Below are 18,328 nucleotides of genomic sequence, written 5' to 3'. Positions count from 1 at the left end.
AGAAGTTCCTCCAGGTCTCTGACATGGGTGCAGGGTCCAAGCCCATGGGCCAGGGCACTGGCTGCTTTCCTGGACCATGAGCAGGGAGCTGGAAGGGAAGTGGAACAGCTGGTATACGAACCGGTGCCCACATGGGGTACTGGTGCTGCAGTGATGGTTAACCCGCTGCAGCCTGGCGCTGGCACCAACAGGAAGCTCTCACGCCTTGGCACAACCCTTGAGCACAATGCCCCAGGAGAGGCACCAGGGGACCCCACTCCAGGAAGCCTCAGCCCAGCAGACCTTGGAAACCGCAGGCTGTGGGCAGAGCTGAGCCCCCAGGTGCCAATGTTGAGTGGGAGGTGACTCGGTCCCACCCCTTCCTGAGGCTGTCTTCTGCCAGTGACGCCCTGGGGTGTGGCGGGTGGGCGACTTGGGTACCCATGCCCCTGCTACTCACCAGGCCTGGATCTGGTTCATGTGGGGAGTGAGCCAGTGATGGAAGATGTTTCTCTCCATAAATCTGCCTTTCCAACAAATCTCTTTTTAAAAGATTTATTTATTTTTATTGCAAAGTCAGATATACAACGGTCAATCTTTAAAAATCATTCCTGGGCCCGGTGGCGTGGCCTAGAGGCTAAAGTCCTCGCCTTGAACACCCCGGGATCCCATATGGGCGCCGGTTCTAATCCCGGCAGCTCCACTTCCCATCCAGCTTCCTGCTTGTGGCCTGGGAAAGCAGTCGAGGACGACCCAAAGCTTTGGGACCCTGCACCCGTATGGGAGACCCGGAAGAGGTTCCAGGTTCCCGGCATCGGATCGGCGCGCATCGGCCGTTGCGGCTCCGTTGGGGAGTGAATCATCAGATGGAAGATCTTCCTCTCTGTCTCTCCTCCTCTCTGTATATCTGACTTTGTAATAAACTGAATAAATCTTTAAAAAAAATAAAAAAATAAAAATCATTCCTCTTCTCTGTCTTTCAAAGTGGTTATTCAATTTTTATTTTCATTTTATTTAGGAGACAAGCTCTTCCAAACATTGGTTTACTCCCCAAATTCTAGAAACAACCAGGGCTGGGCCAGGCCAAATCCAGGAGCCAGGCGTCCAGCCTGGGCCCCCAGGTGGGTGTTGGCGACCCCAGTACTGGAGGTGCATGGAAGAAGCAGGATTAGGACCCTAGGTGTGGGACGCGGGCCTCCCACCAGGGGCATCAAGCCCACCCCACACACTCCAGGAGTGAAAACATCCCCGTGGGTGACTGCACGCAGCCTCCGCCTGGCCCCAGCTCAGGGTCCAGGAGACTGGGCGCACGTCCACCCAGCCCTGCGAGGGGCGGGAACTAACAGGCGCTGCCCGGCTGGACGAGGTGCAGTCGGGGTCTCTGCATCCAAGCCTGGGCAGGGTACCAGCTGCTGGACTGGAGCCTTCTCTCTCCTGGAGCCTGCGAGGGGGCAGGACCAGCAAGCCCCGTTCCTGGGCACCTGCCCCTGGCTGTGGCTTGGTGCCCGGAGAGCCTCCCCGCGGCGACGCCGCCTCGGGCCTGGCGCTGACCGCTGACCGCTGACCCCCGCCCCTGCGCGGGGCGTGACCGACGGGGCGGAGCCCGGAGTCCCCGCCTGCGCGCGGGAAGCGGGAAGCGGGAAGCCGGCCCGGGCGCCGGTCTGCGCGCTCTCCCGGCTGAGCCCAGAGCTCCCTGCAGTGGTCACTCCGAAGCCACCAGGCGGCTCTCACCTCGGGTCCTTCACCACGTCCGCTTCTCAGACGCCCGGGCCCAGCCACCCGCGCGGCAGGTGAGGGTCCTAGCCCCGCTCCTTCCCAGCCGATGCGTGCGGGCGCCCAAAGTGGGCTCGGACCCCAGGTCGGGGTGGGCGGGGAGGGGGCGCAGGCGCGGTCCAGCTTCATGACGGAAAGGCCAGGGGCTCCGAGCCGCCCCGCCAAGGGGCGCACAGTCCCCAGAGCGATCACACCGCCCCAGCCGCGCTGGCCGGGCTGCCCTCACCCCCTCCTCTCCTGGGCTCCGCAGCTTCCCGGGGCCTGCCCGAGCAGGCCTGGCCTGCGAGCTGGGACATGCCCGTCCCCCGAGGACAGCCGGCGGGTGATGGCGACAGAGGCGGAGGGGCTGCAGCCCGCGGCAGCTGCCACCCCAGATGCTGCCGCAGCCCAGGCGGCAGAGGCCGAGCCCGCCGCACCTCCTCTCCTGGCCGGGAACAGACTGAGCCTGGACCTGCAGCCCGGGGGCTGCCGGCGGCTCCTGCGCCTCTGTGCCCAGCCGGCCCCCGAGCTGCAGCAGGTGGAGTTCCTGCGGCTGAGCCCCCACCAGGACCCCAGGCTGCTGGAGGCCGCCCTGGCCCTGGTGCCCACTCACCTGCCCCGCCTCCGCTCCCTGGTCCTCACAGGTGAGCCTACCTGCCTCCTGTCCTGGACCCTGCCTTCCCAGGGGCACTGCTGAGCTGACCCAGCGTGCACGGGGCAGCACGGCCCGCACTGTCCAGTACCTGCTACAGCTCAGGATGGGGAGGGCTGCTGGGTGGGGCTGGGGGCTGGGGCCCTGGCGCTGAAGGCCATGACCCCTGCCCCTCCCCAGGAGGGCAGCGCCGGGACCCACTGGGTGCCTGCCTCCCGGGCACCCTGACCACACTGCCAGCCGCTCTGGGCGGCCTGGCCCGCCTGGCCCACCTGGACCTAAGCTTCAACAGCTTGCGGACGCTGCCGGCCTGCATCCCACACATGCGTGGCCTGGATGCGCTGCTGGTCTCCTACAACCACCTCTCGGAGCTGCCTGAGGCTCTGGGCACCCTCTCTGCCCTCACCTTCCTCTCGGCCGCACACAACCAGCTCCAGGCACTGCCCACCACGCTGGGCGCGCTGACCAGCCTGCGGCGTCTCGACCTCTCGGGGAACCTGCTGGACGCCCTGCCCCCTGCCATCTCAGGCCTCTGCAGCCTCTCTGAGCTGAACCTGGCGTCCAACGCACTGCAGGCCGTTCCCGCGTCCTTGGGTGAGTGGCGGCAGAGCCCCAGACCAGCGGGCAGCACCCCTTGTCCCCTGCGGACTACGGGCTGCTCATGCTAGCCAGTGCCCACTGCTCTCCGCCCGTTCACAGCTGGGCTGCGCTCCCTGCGGGTCCTCACCCTCCATAGCAACCGTCTAACCTCCGTGCCCGCCAGCCTGGCGGGCCTCCCACTGCTGGCTCAGCTGGACCTGCGAGACAACCAGCTCCGAGATGTGCCTGTCGAGCTACGGGACGCCCCCTTTGTGCATCTGAAGGGCAACCCCTTGGGCGAGGCCTCCCCAGGCCTCCCGAGCCCCCCAGGTAGGCCCACACCAAGGCAGGTGACAGGTGGGCCCCCAGGCCTGGCACCAACCCCAGCACCTATCAACTCCTCCCACAGGGAGGCCCCTGGAGCCAGAAATGCCCCGGCTGTCCCTGACCTCGGATGTGGACAGGTAGGGGGTGGTAGGTGAGGGACACCCTCTCTCTACCCTGTCCCCAGGGGCCTCTCGCTGCCCTCTGACCCACGCCCTTCCTTCCTCAGCTTCCTGGTGACCCCCCGAGGCTGCTGTGTGACCCTGGCCAGTGGTGTCCGCCTACGGTTCCCAGCAGGGGCCACTGCGGCCCCTGTCACCATCTACTACCAGCTGTGGCTGCCGGAGCCAGGCCTGGCCCCCCTGGGTCCCCACGACTCCCTGCTTAGCGGTGTCCTGGAGCTGCGGCCCCACGGGCTCGTCTTCCAGAAGGCATGACAAGGATGGTGGAGGTTGAGTGGGGACACGGCCGCAGGCTGGGCCCCAGCCCTCACACACCCTGCCTCCGCAGGACGTGAGCCTGTGGCTGCGGGTCGTGCCCCCTCGGACCCGGCTGTGGCGTGAGGTGGTGGTCAGGACCTGGAGTGACAGCAGCTGGAGTGACCTGGAAACCCACCTGGAGAAGGAGGCACCCCAAGTGAGAACTGCCCGGGCTAGGTGGGGTCAGTGGGCAGCCCCGGCCCCTGCCTGCTGCTCTCACAGCGTCTCCTCTGCCTCTTGCTGTCCCAGTGGCTCTGGGCCCGCTGCCAGGTGCCCCACTTCTCATGGTTCCTCGCAGTCCTGCGCCCCGTGTCTGATGCCTGCCTGGTGCCACCGGAGGGGACGCTGCTGTGTTCCTCGGGCCATCCCGGGGTCAAGGTCACCTTCCCCCCGGGGGCCACTCAGGAACCTCGCCGTGTGTCCATGCAGGTATGGGTCGGCTGGGCCGCAGGCAGCAAGGGTTCCCCAGCACACGGACGCTCAGGGGCCCTGTCCACTGCAGGTGGTACACATGGCTGGCCGGGAGCTGCGAGCCCTCCTGGGGGAACCCGAGGCAGCTGTGAGTCCCCTGCTGTGCCTGTCCCTCAGTGGCGGCTCTGCCTTCCTGCAGCCGGTCACTGTGCAGCTGCCTCTGCCGGCCGGGCTCACAGGTAAGAGGCAGCCGGCTGGGACCTGGCCCCAGGACCTGGCCGGGGGGCCTCAGCTGCTGTCCCCACCCAGGCCTCAGTCTGGACCGCTCCCGCCTGCACCTGCTACACCTGGCCCCTCCCGCAGCCTCGTGGGACGACATCACAGCGGGGGTGGGGCTGGAGCTCACCCACCTGTATGCCCGCTTCCAGGTCACCCACTTCTCCTGGTCAGTGTGCCCCGCCCGCTCCCTCAGCCCCCTCCCTGTGTGTTGAGCCCCCTAGCTTCACTCCCGGCCCCCCAGGTACTGGCTGTGGTATACCACCAAGACCTGTGTTGGGGAGCTGGCGCGCAAGGCCTGGGAGCGGTTGCGGCTCCACCGCGTGAACCTCATCGCGCTGCAGCGACGCCGGGACCCTGAGCAGGTCCTCCTGCAGTGCCTGCCCCGGGACAAGGTAGGGTAGTGTAGAGGGCCTGGGGGAGGCTGTGGGTGCCAAGGGCAGTGTGGGGGGCTCGGTGAGGCTGTGGTAGGCTGGGGCAATGTGGGGGCTGTGGGGGCCGGGGGAGGTTGTGGTGGGCCGGGTCCAGTGGGGGGTGCTGGGGGAGGTTGTGGTGGGCCGGGGCAGTGGGGGGTGCTGGGGGAGGTTGTGGTGGGCCGGTGCAGTGGGGGGGCCTGGGGGAGGTTGTGGTGGGCCGGGGCAGTGGGGGGGGCCTGGGGGAGGTTGTGGTGGGCCGGGGCAGTGGGGGGGGCTGGGGGAGGTTGTGGTGGGCCGGTGCAGTGGGGGGGCTGGGGGAGGTTGTGGTGGGCTGGGGCAGTGGGGAAGCTCTGGGGGCAGTGGGGACCTGGGTGACACTGGGTGCCCAGGGCAGTAGGGGGGGCAGTGGGGAGATTGTGGGGGCCGGGGCAGTGTGGGGGCTGTGCAGGCCTGGCTCACTGGGAAGCCTTGGGGGTGTGGTGGGGCCAGGTCCCAGGAGCTCGGGCTCCCCGCAGGTGGACGCTGCCCTGAAGCGGCTGCTGGATCGGTACCGCGGCCCAGAGCCCTCGGACACCGTGGAGCTGTTTGAGGGCGAGAAGTTCTTTGCAGCTTTCGAGCGGGGCATTGAGGTGGACGCCGGTAGGCTCTGAGCCCAGGCAGGGACCCCTTGGGACCCCTTGCGCTCACCCCCAGCTGACCGCTGCTCGCCCCCAGACCGGCCCGATTGCGTGGGGGGCAGAGTCTGCTTTGTCTTCTACTCCCACCTCAAGAACGTGAAGGAGGTGTATGTGACTACAGCCCTGGACCGCCGCGCTCAGGATGTGCGGGGACAGGTGTGTGCTTGGGGTCGGGCACGGGCCCCCAGGCTGCCCAGAGCTCTGAACATCCCCTCCCCCCAGGTGTCCTTCTACCGGGGCACAGTGCCCACCGAGGTCCCCGCGGAGGCTGAGGCCGCCCGGCGGAGGAAGGGTGCAGATGACCTGTGGATGGCTACCCTGCCCCTCAAACTGCCGGTGCGGACACGGCCCATGGCGTGCTGGGGGCGGGCTTGCGGGCAGGGCAGGGAGGTGGGGCTCCCTACACACCTTCCTTCCCGCAGAGGCTACGGGCATCCACGAGGGCAGAGCAGGGTGCTGGACTCTCCCTGGCCCCTCTGAACCTGGGTGACGCGGAGACCGGCTTCTTGACCCAGAGCAACCTGCTGAGTGTGGCAGCTCGCCTGGGGCCCGACTGGCCCACCGTGGCCTTGCACCTGGGCCTCCCCCACCAGCAGCTGCAGCGCATCCGCCACGCCTTCCGGTGAGGGACGGGGCCAGGAGCCGGGAGAGCTGGGCCTCAGCCTGCTGGACTCGTGGTCACCACTCCTCCTCTCCCAGGGACGACCTGGATGGGCAGATCCGCCATATGCTCTTCTCCTGGGCTGAGTGCCAGGCTGGGCAGCCGGGGGCCGTGGGGCAGCTGCTGACGGCCCTGGAGCAGAGCGGCCGGCGGGACGTGGCAGAGGAGGTTCGGGCCATCCTGGACCTTGGCCACAGCAAGTACCAGGACAGCATCCGGCGCACAGGCCTGGCCGGGCAGGACCCCTCTCCAGCTGACCCCAGCCCTGCACCGGCTGCGGAGCCTGCCCAGGCCTAGGCTTGGCCACGTGGCCCTGGACTTGACCTGCTGGGGTAGGCGGGGCCCTCCATGAAAGCCTTGGTGTTCTGTGTGCAAAAAACACGCGCTGTTGTCTCTGTTGCAGCTGGCTTTATTTGAGGGGTGGAAGGGAGCTGGAAGGTCAGGGGTGGCCCTGTGCCCAGGACACCCTCCTAGGAGCGCCACACATCCCACCGGCGTTACAAAATAGCAGCCAGCCCGATACAAAATCGCCTTTGCTGTCCCGCTGGGCCTATGTTCCCTCCCAACTCCCCCAGCTGGCTGCGGGACCCCTCCTCTCCCAGAGCACCCCTCTCACGCGCTCCACCAACACTTGCGCCCCTGCGGTGCGGGCAGCAGGCCCAGAGGGCTCCCAGGTGGTGGCGGCGCAGTGGCCGCGGCGGCCGGGAGGGGGAGCCGGAGCCCGCGAGCCGGGCCGGGGCCGGGGGCGGAGCGCGCGCGGCCCCGAGCAGACGCGCCTCCCCGTCTCGGTGCAGGCGGGCGCGCGGCGCGGCGGGCGGCGGGCGGCGGAGCGCGGTGAGTGCCTGCGGGGCGGCCGCGTGCGCTCGCCCGGGTGCGGCCAGGGTGCCGCGGCGGGGGAGGAGGCTGCTGCCCGCTGGGGCGCGCGGGGTGGCCGCGGCGGGTGCTGGGCCGGCGGATGCTCCGGCCCCTCGGTCGCCCGGGTGTGGGAGGCCGTACTCGGCCCCGGCTGTGCCGGGCGCGCTCCCCGCGCACACGTGTCCCCGCGGGTGGGCGCCTGGGGCCCGAGCGCACGAGAGGTCGTGCCGGGGCGCACTCGCGGGCCCCCGCGGACGGGTGTGGACGCGTGCGTGGCCAGGCGGGGCCCGCATCTCCTTTGTCCACCGCTGGGGCGCGGCGCCGCCCAGGACCCCTTCCGGGCCTTCCAGCCAGCCGGGAGCGATTGTGTGGGAAGCGCCCCGGGCCTCACCCCTGGCCGCCCTTCCTGGGCAAGGCGGCGTCGCCCCAGGTATCCCCAAGCCGCTTCTCCCCAGCTCACCTAAGGGCAGGGAGGGGGCGAAGTGCAAAGGAAGGCCCTGCCAGCTGATGGCTCCGTTCGGTGGGAGGACCCTCCTGCCTCTCCACCCTGTAATGCCCTTGACTTCTAGTGCCCCTCCAGGGAAGGACGGCTCTACGGGGGCTGGACTAGACCCTTTGGGAGGGATTTCAGAGTGAGGGGACAGACCTCGCCCCAGAAGGCCCCAGGGCAGCTGGCAGAGCCGGCTGAGGCCTCTCCGCACCTCCAGAGGCAGGTGGGGTGGGGGAGGGGCCGGGTTAAAGTTCAGAGGCTGGCGAAGGATGTGGTCCTGACCCTGGCCCTGGCGCCGCAGAGTGCCCCATTCCCTGCCCTCTGGACCTGCCAGGTGTGCACGGCCTGGGTGGCCGCCAGCCAGCCCTCCCCTGCCCTTGGGCACCTGCCCCTGACTGATAGGCACAGGTGGGAGCCGGCGCCTCCCCAGGGTGCCAGGCCGGGAGGTGATGCTGCACTCGGCCCCCTGCGGCTGCAGCCAGGACCCCCACACACACCTCCGTGGCCGGGGGCTGCAGTCCCTGGTGTGTGGGACGCCCCCAGCCCTCCTGCCTCTCCCAGAAGCTGCCAGGAGCCCCAGCTGCCTAAAGTGAAAGAGAAAGTTGCCCCCCTCCCCACAGCCCGCCCCACCCCGCCCCGCGGCCAATCCCGAGGCCCGTCGCCTCCCCCTCTGCTGCCGGCTTTATCTGCCGGGAGGTGGCTCCCTGCGAGGGACCTGGGGGTGGTCACGAGCCGTGTGAGCTCCCCGAGCTGCCAGCTGCTGGTGAGTCTGTCACTGCTGACCTCGGGAGGGGGGAGACAGCGGCAGGAGCGGGTCCAGGGCTCCAGGAGCCCCCCACCCATCACCTCGCTGCCTTCCCTGGGAAGTCCCAGCCGACGGCTGGTGGGGGATACCCCCTCTCCTGCAGAGTGGATGGGGGGCAGCTCCTGGGAGCCCCAGGCCAGCCTCGTCTAGCCCAGCTGACCAGGAATGCTGAGGACCCCCAGGCCCATCCTGAGGCGGCAGGGGCCAGCTCGGCATCCTCAGGGTGGGGGTGGTGGCCGTCCCAGCCAAGCTGGTTCAGGGTCGAGGTCCTCAGGCAGCCACTCTGGCCCGTGCCACTGTCCCCCAGGGTGGCCTGGCCCTTTAAAAGCTGGAGCTCGAGCCGTGTGCACATGAGCGCCAGCGTGTGCTGTGGAAGGCCAGCCGGGAGGACATGGTGAGGGGCCCAGGGGTGGGTGGCCATGAGGAGCCGCCTCCCCTACCCAAGCATCTCCGGCCTTAGATGGTGGGTATGGCGCAGGAGGCTGGGGGCTCCATTGATTCCCGGCCTTCCTCCAGGACCCAGCTGCCCGTGGTGGTAACTGACACTGTGGTGGTCCCTGAAGGTGGGGCCCAGCACCACACTAAGCCACACCCACCCACCCTCTGCCGCCTCTGCCACCTTGCCCCCTCAGCCCTCGCTGTTGGCTTCTGCTGTTGGTCGTGCCGTGCTGGGGTTCAATGGCTGAGAAACAGATCAGGTGAGCCCCACCCCTGGATCCCGCACCCCCAACCTGGCTCCCAAGGCCCCTCTGCAGGGCAGGGAGTGGGTCTGACACCCCCTCCATCCACACAGCCTTCCCGCCAAGCTCATCAATGGTGGCATTGCGGGCCTCATTGGGGTCACCTGCGTGTTCCCCATTGACCTGGCCAAGACGCGGCTGCAGAACCAGCAGAATGGCCAGCGCATGTATGCCAGCATGTGAGTACCCGGCAGGTGGGGCAGTAGGGAGGACCGTCACTGCGGGTCCCCAGCCTACACTGGGGCCAACCCCCAGCTCACCTCATCCCTCTTGGCCACAGGTCCGACTGCCTCATCAAGACCATTCGGTCCGAGGGCTACTTCGGGATGTACCGGGGTGAGGCTGGGGCTTGCAGGGTGCATGGGGAGGGGTGGTCCCTGCTGAGTGGCAGCTGTCATTGGCCCACCTAGGCCCTTGGTGCCCAGCGTGGCTCTGTGCCTCCCCCCGCTCGCCTTCTGGCACAGGCAGGACCCCATCTGTGCCTGGAGACGGGGGGGGGGTTGTCATCACGGCAAAGCAGCTTAGGGACTAACAAGGCCGGGATTCGCCCAGAAGCCGGCAGCCCTGGGCGCTGGGGTCCAGCGTCCTTGGCCCTTGGCACCGGAGATGAGGGGAAGTGGAGGTGGAAGCGGGGGTGAATGCCCGACTGCACTGGCCCTGCCAGTCCCGCCCCCTGGCACCAGCCAGACCCGAATGTGGGTGAGAGGGCAAAAGCGGGCAGCAGAGAGCAGCCAGGATGGGGCTGTGCCAGCCAAGAGGCTGCGCTGACCGGGCCTCCAGCCTGAGCCCCTGAGCCCGTCTACTGCCCCTCGCCCTCCTGAGCGCTGTGTGGCCCACAGGGGCCGCCGTGAACCTGACCTTGGTCACCCCCGAGAAGGCTATCAAACTGGCAGCCAACGACTTCTTCCGATACCAGCTCTCCAAGGATGGGTGAGAGGCCCGGGGTGGGACTGGTCCTCTGTAACTCTAGGCACTCAGCGCAAGAGGTGCAGTTGTCCGAGTCCTCTGTGGGTCTTGTCAGCTGCCGGGAGGGCACCCCTACACCCCGATCCTGCTGTCCCCAAGTGCAGTGTGGGTCTCACTGGGGAGGGGACTGATCTTCCCCTCCTCACTGGGCCCCGCCCCACTGTGCCAGGCAGCCGCTGACCCTGCCCAAGGAGATGCTGGCCGGCTGTGGGGCGGGCACGTGCCAGGTGATAGTGACCACGCCCATGGAGATGCTGAAGATCCAGCTACAGGATGCGGGGCGCATTGGTGAGGGGGCCGGGCCTGGGAGTGGGGGCTGGGGAGGGCAGCTGCAGGATGTGGGGCGCATTGGTGAGGGGCCGGGCCTGGGGGTGGGGGCTGGGGAGGGCAGCTGCCTGGCCCCTGCTCCAGCCCTTCCAAGGAGTGACAGCAGCCCCTCTCCCCAGCCGCTCAGAGGAAGATCCTGGCTGCCCAGGCCCAGCTCTCGGCCCAGGGTGGCGTCCAGCCCTCAGTGGAGGCCCCCGCTGCGCCCCGGCCCACGGCTGTCCAGCTGACCCGGGACCTGCTGCGGAGCCACGGCATCGCTGGCCTCTACAAGGGCCTGGGGGCCACGCTGCTCAGGTGGGGACTGTGTTGCTCAGGTGCGGGGGACAGGGCAGGGGTGCCGGCCTGCTGCTGCCCCCAGGGTCACCTGGGGTCTCCCTCCCCCCCACAGGGACGTCCCCTTCTCCATTGTCTACTTCCCCCTCTTTGCCAACCTGAACCAGCTGGGGTGCCCGGCGGGTGAGGAGAAGTCGCCCTTCTACGTGTCCTTCCTGGCCGGCTGCGTGGCTGGCAGCGCGGCCGCGGTGGCCGTCAACCCCTGTGATGGTCAGTGCTGGGGGACGGGGGCTCCTGGGGGGGACTCCAAGGGGTGTGCTGGGGGAGCGGGGGTCCCTCGCTCACCTGCCGGTCTTCGCAGTGGTAAAGACGCGTCTACAGTCGCTGCAGCGTGGGGTGAATGAGGACACCTACTCGGGCATCGTGGACTGTGCCAGGTGGGCCGGGCCCCACGGCGGGCGGGCGGGCAGGCTGGGGCGTGGCTTGAGCAGCCTGACCTTCCTCTCTGCCCCACAGGAAGATCTGGCAGCACGAGGGCCCAACGGCCTTCCTCAAGGGTGCCTACTGCCGCGCCCTGGTCATCGCGCCGCTGTTTGGCATTGCGCAGGTGGTCTACTTCCTGGGCATTGCGGAGTCCCTCCTGGGGCTGCTGCCGGCCCGCCAGGCCTGAGCCGGACCATGCAGCGGCCAGCCCAGGGAGTACCCCCACCCTGGGGGTGAGTGGTGCAGGGTCCACGCGGGTGGCACTCCCACGAGCCTCGCCTGCCCAGGCATAGGGACCAGCGTCCTATTTATGTAGAAAAATGTGGAAATCTTGACATTCCTCCGGCCAGCCCTGCCCCAGTCGTGTCTGGCTCGCCGCCCCAGGGACAGAGCTGGTCTCTGCTGGGGCTCCCGCCGGGGCTGTGCCAGGTGGCTCAGCCAATCGGCTCTCATCTCTGAGGTCCTCGTGACCCTTCAGGGGACCGGCACAAACCTATTTATTGAACCTGCTGCGCCCATCCCCGTCCGTCTGTCCGTCCACCTTCCAGCCCCCTCCTGGGTGGCCCTGGAGGAGAGAGGGACGTCACGCCCACCCTGTGGGACCCTGACATGTGAAGGGTGTGTCCCCCAGCCCTCCGCTGGCCAGGCCCCTCAGGAGCGCCATGGCTGAGCCCGTATGCTGGCTGCCCCAGCCCAGTCCAGAGATGTCGCCGTCCTGGCCCTCGCCCTGGGAGTGGGCAGGTGGGCGCCCTGCCTGTCGCTCCCTGTCCTGGGCCCCGTGCCCGCCTCTTGGTTGTGCTGCTCAGTGTCCCCACGTGCTGGTGCTGTCGGCTGCCCCGGGACTGCCCCTGCCGCAACACCTGTACCTTGGAAGCTGTGCTGCTGCTTATAGAAGTCTATTTTTTTCCTTTGAAGAGTTTTAAGAAGTAACTTTTGTGTCTTGTCATGTAAGAGGATAAATAAATATTCTACGTAGGTAGATGCCTGGCTTCAGAATTGTGTGTAGGGGTGCAGCGGGAAGGGTGGAGCCCAAATGGTCACCTGGCCACCTCCAAGGAACCCCCCCAGAGTCTGGAAACGTCTGTCCACGCCCCACTCGGGCCAGGCCCACGGGGGCGGAGCCAGGCCATCAAAGACTCACGCCCACGGGGGGCGGGGCAGGAGCGGCAAGAGCTGCCTAAGCCACGCCTCTAGGGGCGGAACCCAGCCCACGGAGCCGCTCGGGCCACGCCCATGGGGGGGCAGAACCGGGGCGTTCAGAGCTGCCTAAACCACACCTCTAGGGGCGGAGCCCGGGTCATCTGAGGTGGGCGGGCCCCGCTGCGTCGCTCCTGCCACGCCCACGGGGCGGATGCGCCGCCGGTCCTGCGCGGTGCATTGTGGGCAACTCCCGGGCTCCGCGCATCGCAGACGCGCCGGCGGGAGGGAGCGCAGCGCTGCGGGGCCGCAGGACGCAGTAAGGCGGCGGGCGGGGACGCGGCCGGCGCGCCGAGGGAGGCGCCCGGGCTGGAAGGCCGCGGGGCTCGGCGGGGCCCTGCGGCTCCGGGAGGCGGCAGGCGGCTGGAGGGAGGCCCGAGCCAGGACGGAGGGAGTCGAGGGAACGGAGCCCTGCGCCTTGCACCCCGGGCACCCACGGGCGGGGCGGGGGAAGGGCAGCCGTCGGGCCCTGGGACGTGGGGCAGCGGCCAGGCCTCTGGGCGGACACCCTGCCCTGCTCACACTGCGACCTTCAGGTGACCTTCAGCAAGGGGTGGCAGATCTGAGCGTGGCCTGGCAGACTGGCCCCATCTTCCCACCGGAGGCTGACAGGTGGTCCCTGGGCTGCAGGAACGCCGGGCTCTGCATGGCCGGGTCTGGGCCCCATCTCCACGCCCCTGTGCCCACCTGCGCGACAAACACTCCCAGGGGACAGCAGGAACTCTCTGACCTTGAGCTCCCGGCAGAGGAGGCCGTCCGGGAGGCCTTGTTGCTGGGTCTGTGTGGTCCCCTGGCCTTGGGCCGACTCCCAGCAACAGCCCCCGGCTGCCAGCTTGCCCATTCTGCCCAGCACCAGCCAGAAGGATATGGGCATGTACCGTGCCCTGCCCTCCCCCATGTATGGCCACAGCCGGCATACAACTTGGGGCAGCAGGAGCCAGCAGAGGCCAGGCAGGAGAGGGGTCTGACGCGCACTGGAGGGATGGGAGCACAGAGCCGGGTGGGGTCTCCCGGGCTCAAGAGGTGGGGGCTGCCCGGGAGCTGAATCCTTGTCCCCTGCCCCCGCCCCATGTGTCTCCTGCAGGCCCATATCATGCTCTGGGCCCAGCCGTGCTGAACTTACTGCCCATCCCACACACCGGCTGCACCACCGGCATGGAGGCTAGAGGGAAGGGAGCCGGCAGCCCCAAGCCTGACACCAAGGCGCCCCAGGCCACCGCTGAGGCCAAGGCTTCCCCGGCCGGTGACAGCAAGGCTACTTCGGGCAAGCCCACTAAGAAGGAGGGGCAGGCTGAGAAGCAGGGGCCGCCCACTCCTGCCTCAGCAGCCACCAAGAAAGCCCCAGCCAAGGCCGACCCTGCTCTTCTGAACAACCACAGCAACCTGAAGCCGACCCCTGTGGCCCCTGGCAGCCCTGAGGCATCCCCGGAGCCCAAGGGCCCTGCAGATGGGGCCGAAGAAGAAGAGCCAGTGGCCAGCGCCTCAGGGGGCCGGGCCTGGCCCTTGGAGAACTTGACTCCCTTGCTGGTGGCCGGGGGTGTGGCTGTGGCAGCCGTGGCCCTGATCCTAGGGGTGGCCTTTCTGGCCCGGAAGAAATGATGCCCAGCGCCACTTCCTGTACCGAGCTGGAGCATAATGCATGCAGAGCTGACCGCCACACACACACGCGCGCGTGCACACACGCCCCAGCACGCCCCTCCCAGGCTGCAGGGAGCCAAGCATGTGTCCGGCCTGGGCACTGGAGGTGGGCTGGCCTGCTTAGGGCCCAGGGCATTAAAGGGTGTGGCTGTCTCAGTCGTCCCTCTCCTGCTCTGTGTCTCCAGCGAGCCTGCCCCGCAGCGCACACCCCTCACTCCTGCTCCCCGACTGCTTCCTGCCCCTTGTCTCACAAGCGTATACATGCAATAATTCTGGTAGAGTAGACCGCTTGGCTGGCAACCGGCACCCACGCCCACAGCCTCTTCCAGCCTGCAGGGGGACCTTGCCCAGCCTCTAGGCACATGTGGTCCCAACCTGGCACTGGACGCTGAGGGAGGGGCTGCCCACCCACACCTGTCTGGTGCCCATGGAAACCTGCCCAAGGGGAAGCCAGGGCTGAAATAAACTCTGTTATCTGACACTGGGCTGCTCTCGCCTGCACATGGGGGAGGGGCTGACACACTGCTCTCACCTGCACTGGGAGGGAGGGGCTCCCCTCCCAGGAACATGCAACCACACCCTGGGCGTTCAGGGACAACAGGTGGGGACGCTACCCCTACCCTGTGTCCTGGCTGTTCCCCAGCCAGTGTCCTTTGACCTGATGGGTTCAGCCTTGCTGGGAGCCCTGGGCCCAGTGGGCATAGCCCCTCTGCAGCACTGACCCCTAGGCCTGGGCTCCCTGCCATGGTGTGGATGGAGACCAGGGAGGGCATGGGAGAAGGCAGCAGGACGCTTCCTGGAGCTGGGGAGGGGGAGGCAGGTTCCAGCAGGCCAGGCTTGCCGGTGCTCCCAATGGTGGGCTGTGTCCCTGGCATTTCCTTGGGGTGCTCCTGCAACCTGTCTTCAGAGACCCCAGCCTGTGTCCATCTGGGCCCAAGCAGAAGGGGACAGCACCTACCACCTGCCCCAGACCACCCCTCCTACACCAGCCCTTTTTTGTCAGTGTATTTTTTAAAGATTTATTTCATAATTTGAAAGAGAATTTTGCACCTGCTGCTCAGTGCCCAGCTGCTGCAAGGACAAGGCTGCACAGGGCCAGGGGTCCCAGCACTTGGCTATCTTCTGGGGCCCCTCAGCCCACAAGGACCTGCTCCTCCCTTCCCTCCCATTACCTGAGGAGTGAGCTTGGAGAGCTGTGGGGACACTCCCAGCCTAGCCAAGCAGCCCTGCTGGGCCGGATTCTTGCCTGGAACAGGCCAGGGGAGCCCAGGGCCAAGTTAGAGACAGCAGAGGGGTACCCTGGCACTCCGGGTTGTGAGCAGGCGCGGCCAGAGGTGCCGGGCATCCCGGCCAGCGTCCCCCCACGTCCGGGTTGCGAGCAGGCGCGGCCAGGGGTGCCGGGCATCCCGGCCAAGGCACCCCACGTCCGGCTCTCCGAGCTCGGCGCATGCGCGCATCCTGCCCGTCGCCCGGCCCCAGGCGCATGCGCCCGCACCCTCGCTGACCATGGCGGCCGAGCGGCTCCCCAGCCGGCCAGCCTGTCTGCTCGTGGCCAGCGGCGCCGCGGAAGGTGAGGGCCGAGCGGCGGGCAGCGGCTGGTGCGGGCCGGGCCGGGCCTGCTGCCGCGGTGACCTCCGGGGCCGCGCGCAGCGAGCCTCCCTTCCGCGTGTGCGCTCGGCGGCGCGCCCACCCGGGACCCTTCCTCCCGCAGGCGTGTCCGCCCAGTCCTTCCTCCACTGCTTCTCGCTGGCCAGCGCTGCCTTCAACCTGCAGGTGGCCACGCCGGGGGTGAGCTCGGACGCCGCGGTCCCACAGGCTGGGGGGTCTTCCCTGCTTGCCCGGGTGCCCCTGGCGGGGGGACTTGGGCTGCCTCTCGGTGTCCCCGGGAGGCGGGGGTGACCACCCGGGGTCCGGCCCTGCAGGGCAAAGCCGTGGACTTCGTGGACGTGTCCGAGAGCAACGCCCGTTGGGTGCAGGACTTCCGCCTCAAGGCCTACGCCAGCCCTGCCAAGCTCGAGTCCATCGATGGTGGGTGGGGGAGCCCGCGATCCCGGGAAGGACCGGGCAGGGCGCGGGCCACGACCCTGGAGGCTGACCGCAGCCCGCGATCCTCCCCAGGAGCCAGGTATCACGCGCTGCTGATTCCAAGCTGTCCGGGGGCGCTGTCCGATCTGGCCAGCAGCGGCTCCCTGGCCCGCATCCTGCAGCACTTCCAGGCGGAGGGCAGTGAGTGATCCGGGGACCCACCTGGTGGCCAAGTGGGCGGGTGTGGCTGCCCGGGGGCCACTGTGGTCCCATGGTGCTGCCCGGAGCATCCTGACTGGGTGTCGGGTCAGGTCAGGGCTAGCTCTCACACGGGACCCTTGTGAAGGCAGAGTGGGCCCCTCTGTGTCCTGGCGGCCCAGTAGAACCTGCACAGGCGTGAAGGTCCCCGACCGCCTGGTGCAGTCTGCAGAGCCCACGGGAAGGGAAGAGGGGTCATCACAGCTGCGGTCAGCCGACCTGGGCCCGTCCAAGCTGGGGACCCACCCCCTCAGCCCCGACTGCCATTCCAGAGCCCATCTGTGCCGTGGGTGACGGTGTAGCGGCCCTGTGCTGTGCCACCAATGAGGACAGGTCCTGGGTGTTCCGCGGCTACAGCCTGACAGGGGTGAGACCCTTCCCGTGGCCCACCCTGGGGTGGGGGTGGGCCCCCCTTGGGAGTGGGCTGGGCAGGGCTCCAGCTCAGTCCCTGTGCCCCAGCCCTCTGTGTACGAGCTTGTCAGGGTGCCCGGCTTCGCCCGCTTGCCACTCATTGTGGAGGACTTCGCGAAGGACGCAGGTGCTGGCTTCAGTGGTGAGCAGGAGACTAGGCTTGGAGGGGCACCTGCTGGCCAGGGATGGGCTCCAGGGGGGCACTTGCTGGCCAGGGATGGGCTCCAGGGGGGCACTTGCTGACAGGGGCAGGTTTGGGGGCACCTGCTGGCCAGGGATGGGCTCCAGGGGGGCACTTGTTGGCCAGGGATTGGCTCCAGGGGGGCACCTGCTGGCCAGGGATGGGCTCCAGGGGGGGCACTTGCTGACAGGGGCAGGTTCTGGGAGCACCTGCTGGCCAGGGATGGGCTCCAAGGGGGCACTTGCTGACAGGGGCAGGTTCTGGGGGCACCTGCTGGCCAGGGATGGGCTCCAGCCTGAAGCCTGTCTCGCCCTGCAGCCAGTGAGCCTGGGGCTGTGCATGTGGTACTGGACCGCCACCTGGTCACCGGGCAGAATGCCAACTCCACTGTGCCCGCCGTGCAGAACCTGCTGCTGTTGTGTAGCCGGTAAGCAGCATGTGGTCCCTGCAGGGCTCATGGGTGGGGCCCTGGGGTGGCCACTGGGCCCTGACTGACTGTGCAATCCCATAGGAAATGAGCAGAGGCAGCCAGAAGTGACCCACTATGGCCTAACACCCCTGTCTCAGGGGAGCCCCGGGAGGGGGCCCAGGGACCCGAGGTGAGCAGGAGCTTCCAGAAGCTGCAGCCCTGGCGTCTGGCTTCGCATGTGATAAGTCCACAGAGGTCGGCCGCGAGGGACTCGGAACAGGGACGCTACTGCCCAGCCCCATGTGGGGCCCGAGACCTGTGCTGCTGTATGCCAGAGTACCTGCAGTTCTCTGGGGCTGGGGCCGCCTCCCTGCTGAGGTTCAGGCCTGACCAAGCCCGTCCACAGGCCTAGCCCCTTATACCCCATCCCCCTGACCAGGGACACCCAGTACCGGCGACCTGGTAGGAGGCCCTTGGTGACTGTCCCGCTGTCCACCCAGGAAGAACCAGCCCCTTGCCCCCATGTGCTCTCAGACATCTCTGGACCCAGCCCCGTTTAAAACACAAGAAAGATGAAAAAAGCAGAGACTAGAAGTGGTGCTGTGCAGGCTCCTGTCCGAGACCAGGCAGGCTTCCTCGCATGGGGAGCCTGAACTGGCAGCGCCTGAGGGCTGTGGTGGGAGCCACCTGGGGGCAGAGGCCAGCGCCCAAGGTGAAGGACCTGCCTCAGTCAGAAGCCCTACCTGAGTGGGTGAGGCCCCCCAACATGGCTGTGGACGCTCCTGCAGGCCCACTCATGGCAACAGGCCCACTGGGACCTGTGTCGCCAGCTGCGTCCACTGATGGGTCTTGGGACCACTTGGACAGAGCTGCTGCCAGGATGTACGGGCATACTCTGAGCTGTGCCAGGAAGGCAGGGGGCAGAGGAAGCACTCCAGCTGTGCCCTGTGCAGGCCAGGCCGCTGTCCACAAAGCCTGGCTGAAGAACTGCCTCCCGGCAGGAGTACCTCAGCCACGGCTTCATGGGGTGGGGGCCACGGCCTGCTGGCCTTCCCAGCCAACCA

At 68.0% G+C, this 18,328-nt stretch overlaps 4 protein-coding genes across 4 annotated transcripts; all 4 read left to right on the top strand.

Annotated features, from left to right (window-relative positions):
• The first annotated feature begins 1,607 nt into the window (after window positions 1–1,607).
• On the top strand, window positions 1,608–6,578 carry LOC131480147 (p53-induced death domain-containing protein 1-like). The gene is made up of 16 exons (XM_058662637.1): window positions 1,608–1,769; window positions 2,003–2,375; window positions 2,564–2,977; window positions 3,083–3,292; window positions 3,372–3,426; window positions 3,516–3,717; window positions 3,797–3,922; window positions 4,015–4,194; window positions 4,268–4,415; window positions 4,486–4,621; window positions 4,697–4,847; window positions 5,384–5,507; window positions 5,583–5,701; window positions 5,768–5,881; window positions 5,968–6,167; window positions 6,245–6,578. Exons 2-16 carry the CDS (start codon window positions 2,078–2,080, stop codon window positions 6,501–6,503), a joined length of 2,736 nt encoding a protein of 911 aa, XP_058518620.1. The 5' UTR covers window positions 1,608–1,769; window positions 2,003–2,077; the 3' UTR covers window positions 6,504–6,578.
• Window positions 6,579–8,967: 2,389 nt separating this feature from the next.
• On the top strand, window positions 8,968–11,689 carry LOC131480146 (mitochondrial glutamate carrier 1). Its single transcript, XM_058662636.1, has 9 exons — window positions 8,968–9,054; window positions 9,150–9,275; window positions 9,377–9,432; window positions 9,936–10,026; window positions 10,232–10,350; window positions 10,509–10,683; window positions 10,778–10,932; window positions 11,024–11,099; window positions 11,179–11,689. The coding sequence occupies exons 1-9, from the start codon at window positions 9,035–9,037 to the stop codon at window positions 11,330–11,332; spliced, it is 972 nt and encodes a 323-aa protein (XP_058518619.1). The 5' UTR covers window positions 8,968–9,034; the 3' UTR covers window positions 11,333–11,689.
• Window positions 11,690–13,431: 1,742 nt separating this feature from the next.
• On the top strand, window positions 13,432–14,461 carry LOC131480141 (cell cycle exit and neuronal differentiation protein 1-like). Its single transcript, XM_058662631.1, has one exon. It carries the CDS (start codon window positions 13,498–13,500, stop codon window positions 13,939–13,941), a length of 444 nt encoding a protein of 147 aa, XP_058518614.1. The 5' UTR covers window positions 13,432–13,497; the 3' UTR covers window positions 13,942–14,461.
• A 973-nt stretch (window positions 14,462–15,434) lies between these two features.
• On the top strand, window positions 15,435–17,878 carry LOC131480139 (glutamine amidotransferase-like class 1 domain-containing protein 1). Its single transcript, XM_058662627.1, has 8 exons — window positions 15,435–15,550; window positions 15,692–15,768; window positions 15,903–16,008; window positions 16,099–16,206; window positions 16,536–16,630; window positions 16,723–16,816; window positions 17,174–17,282; window positions 17,367–17,878. Exons 1-8 carry the CDS (start codon window positions 15,487–15,489, stop codon window positions 17,371–17,373), a joined length of 660 nt encoding a protein of 219 aa, XP_058518610.1. The 5' UTR covers window positions 15,435–15,486; the 3' UTR covers window positions 17,374–17,878.
• The last annotated feature ends 450 nt before the right edge of the window (window positions 17,879–18,328 follow it).

This window comes from Ochotona princeps, chromosome 4, assembly GCF_030435755.1.
Source record: "Ochotona princeps isolate mOchPri1 chromosome 4, mOchPri1.hap1, whole genome shotgun sequence".
Lineage (NCBI taxonomy): Eukaryota > Metazoa > Chordata > Mammalia > Lagomorpha > Ochotonidae > Ochotona > Ochotona princeps.
This window is presented reverse-complemented; position numbering and strand designations above follow the sequence as displayed.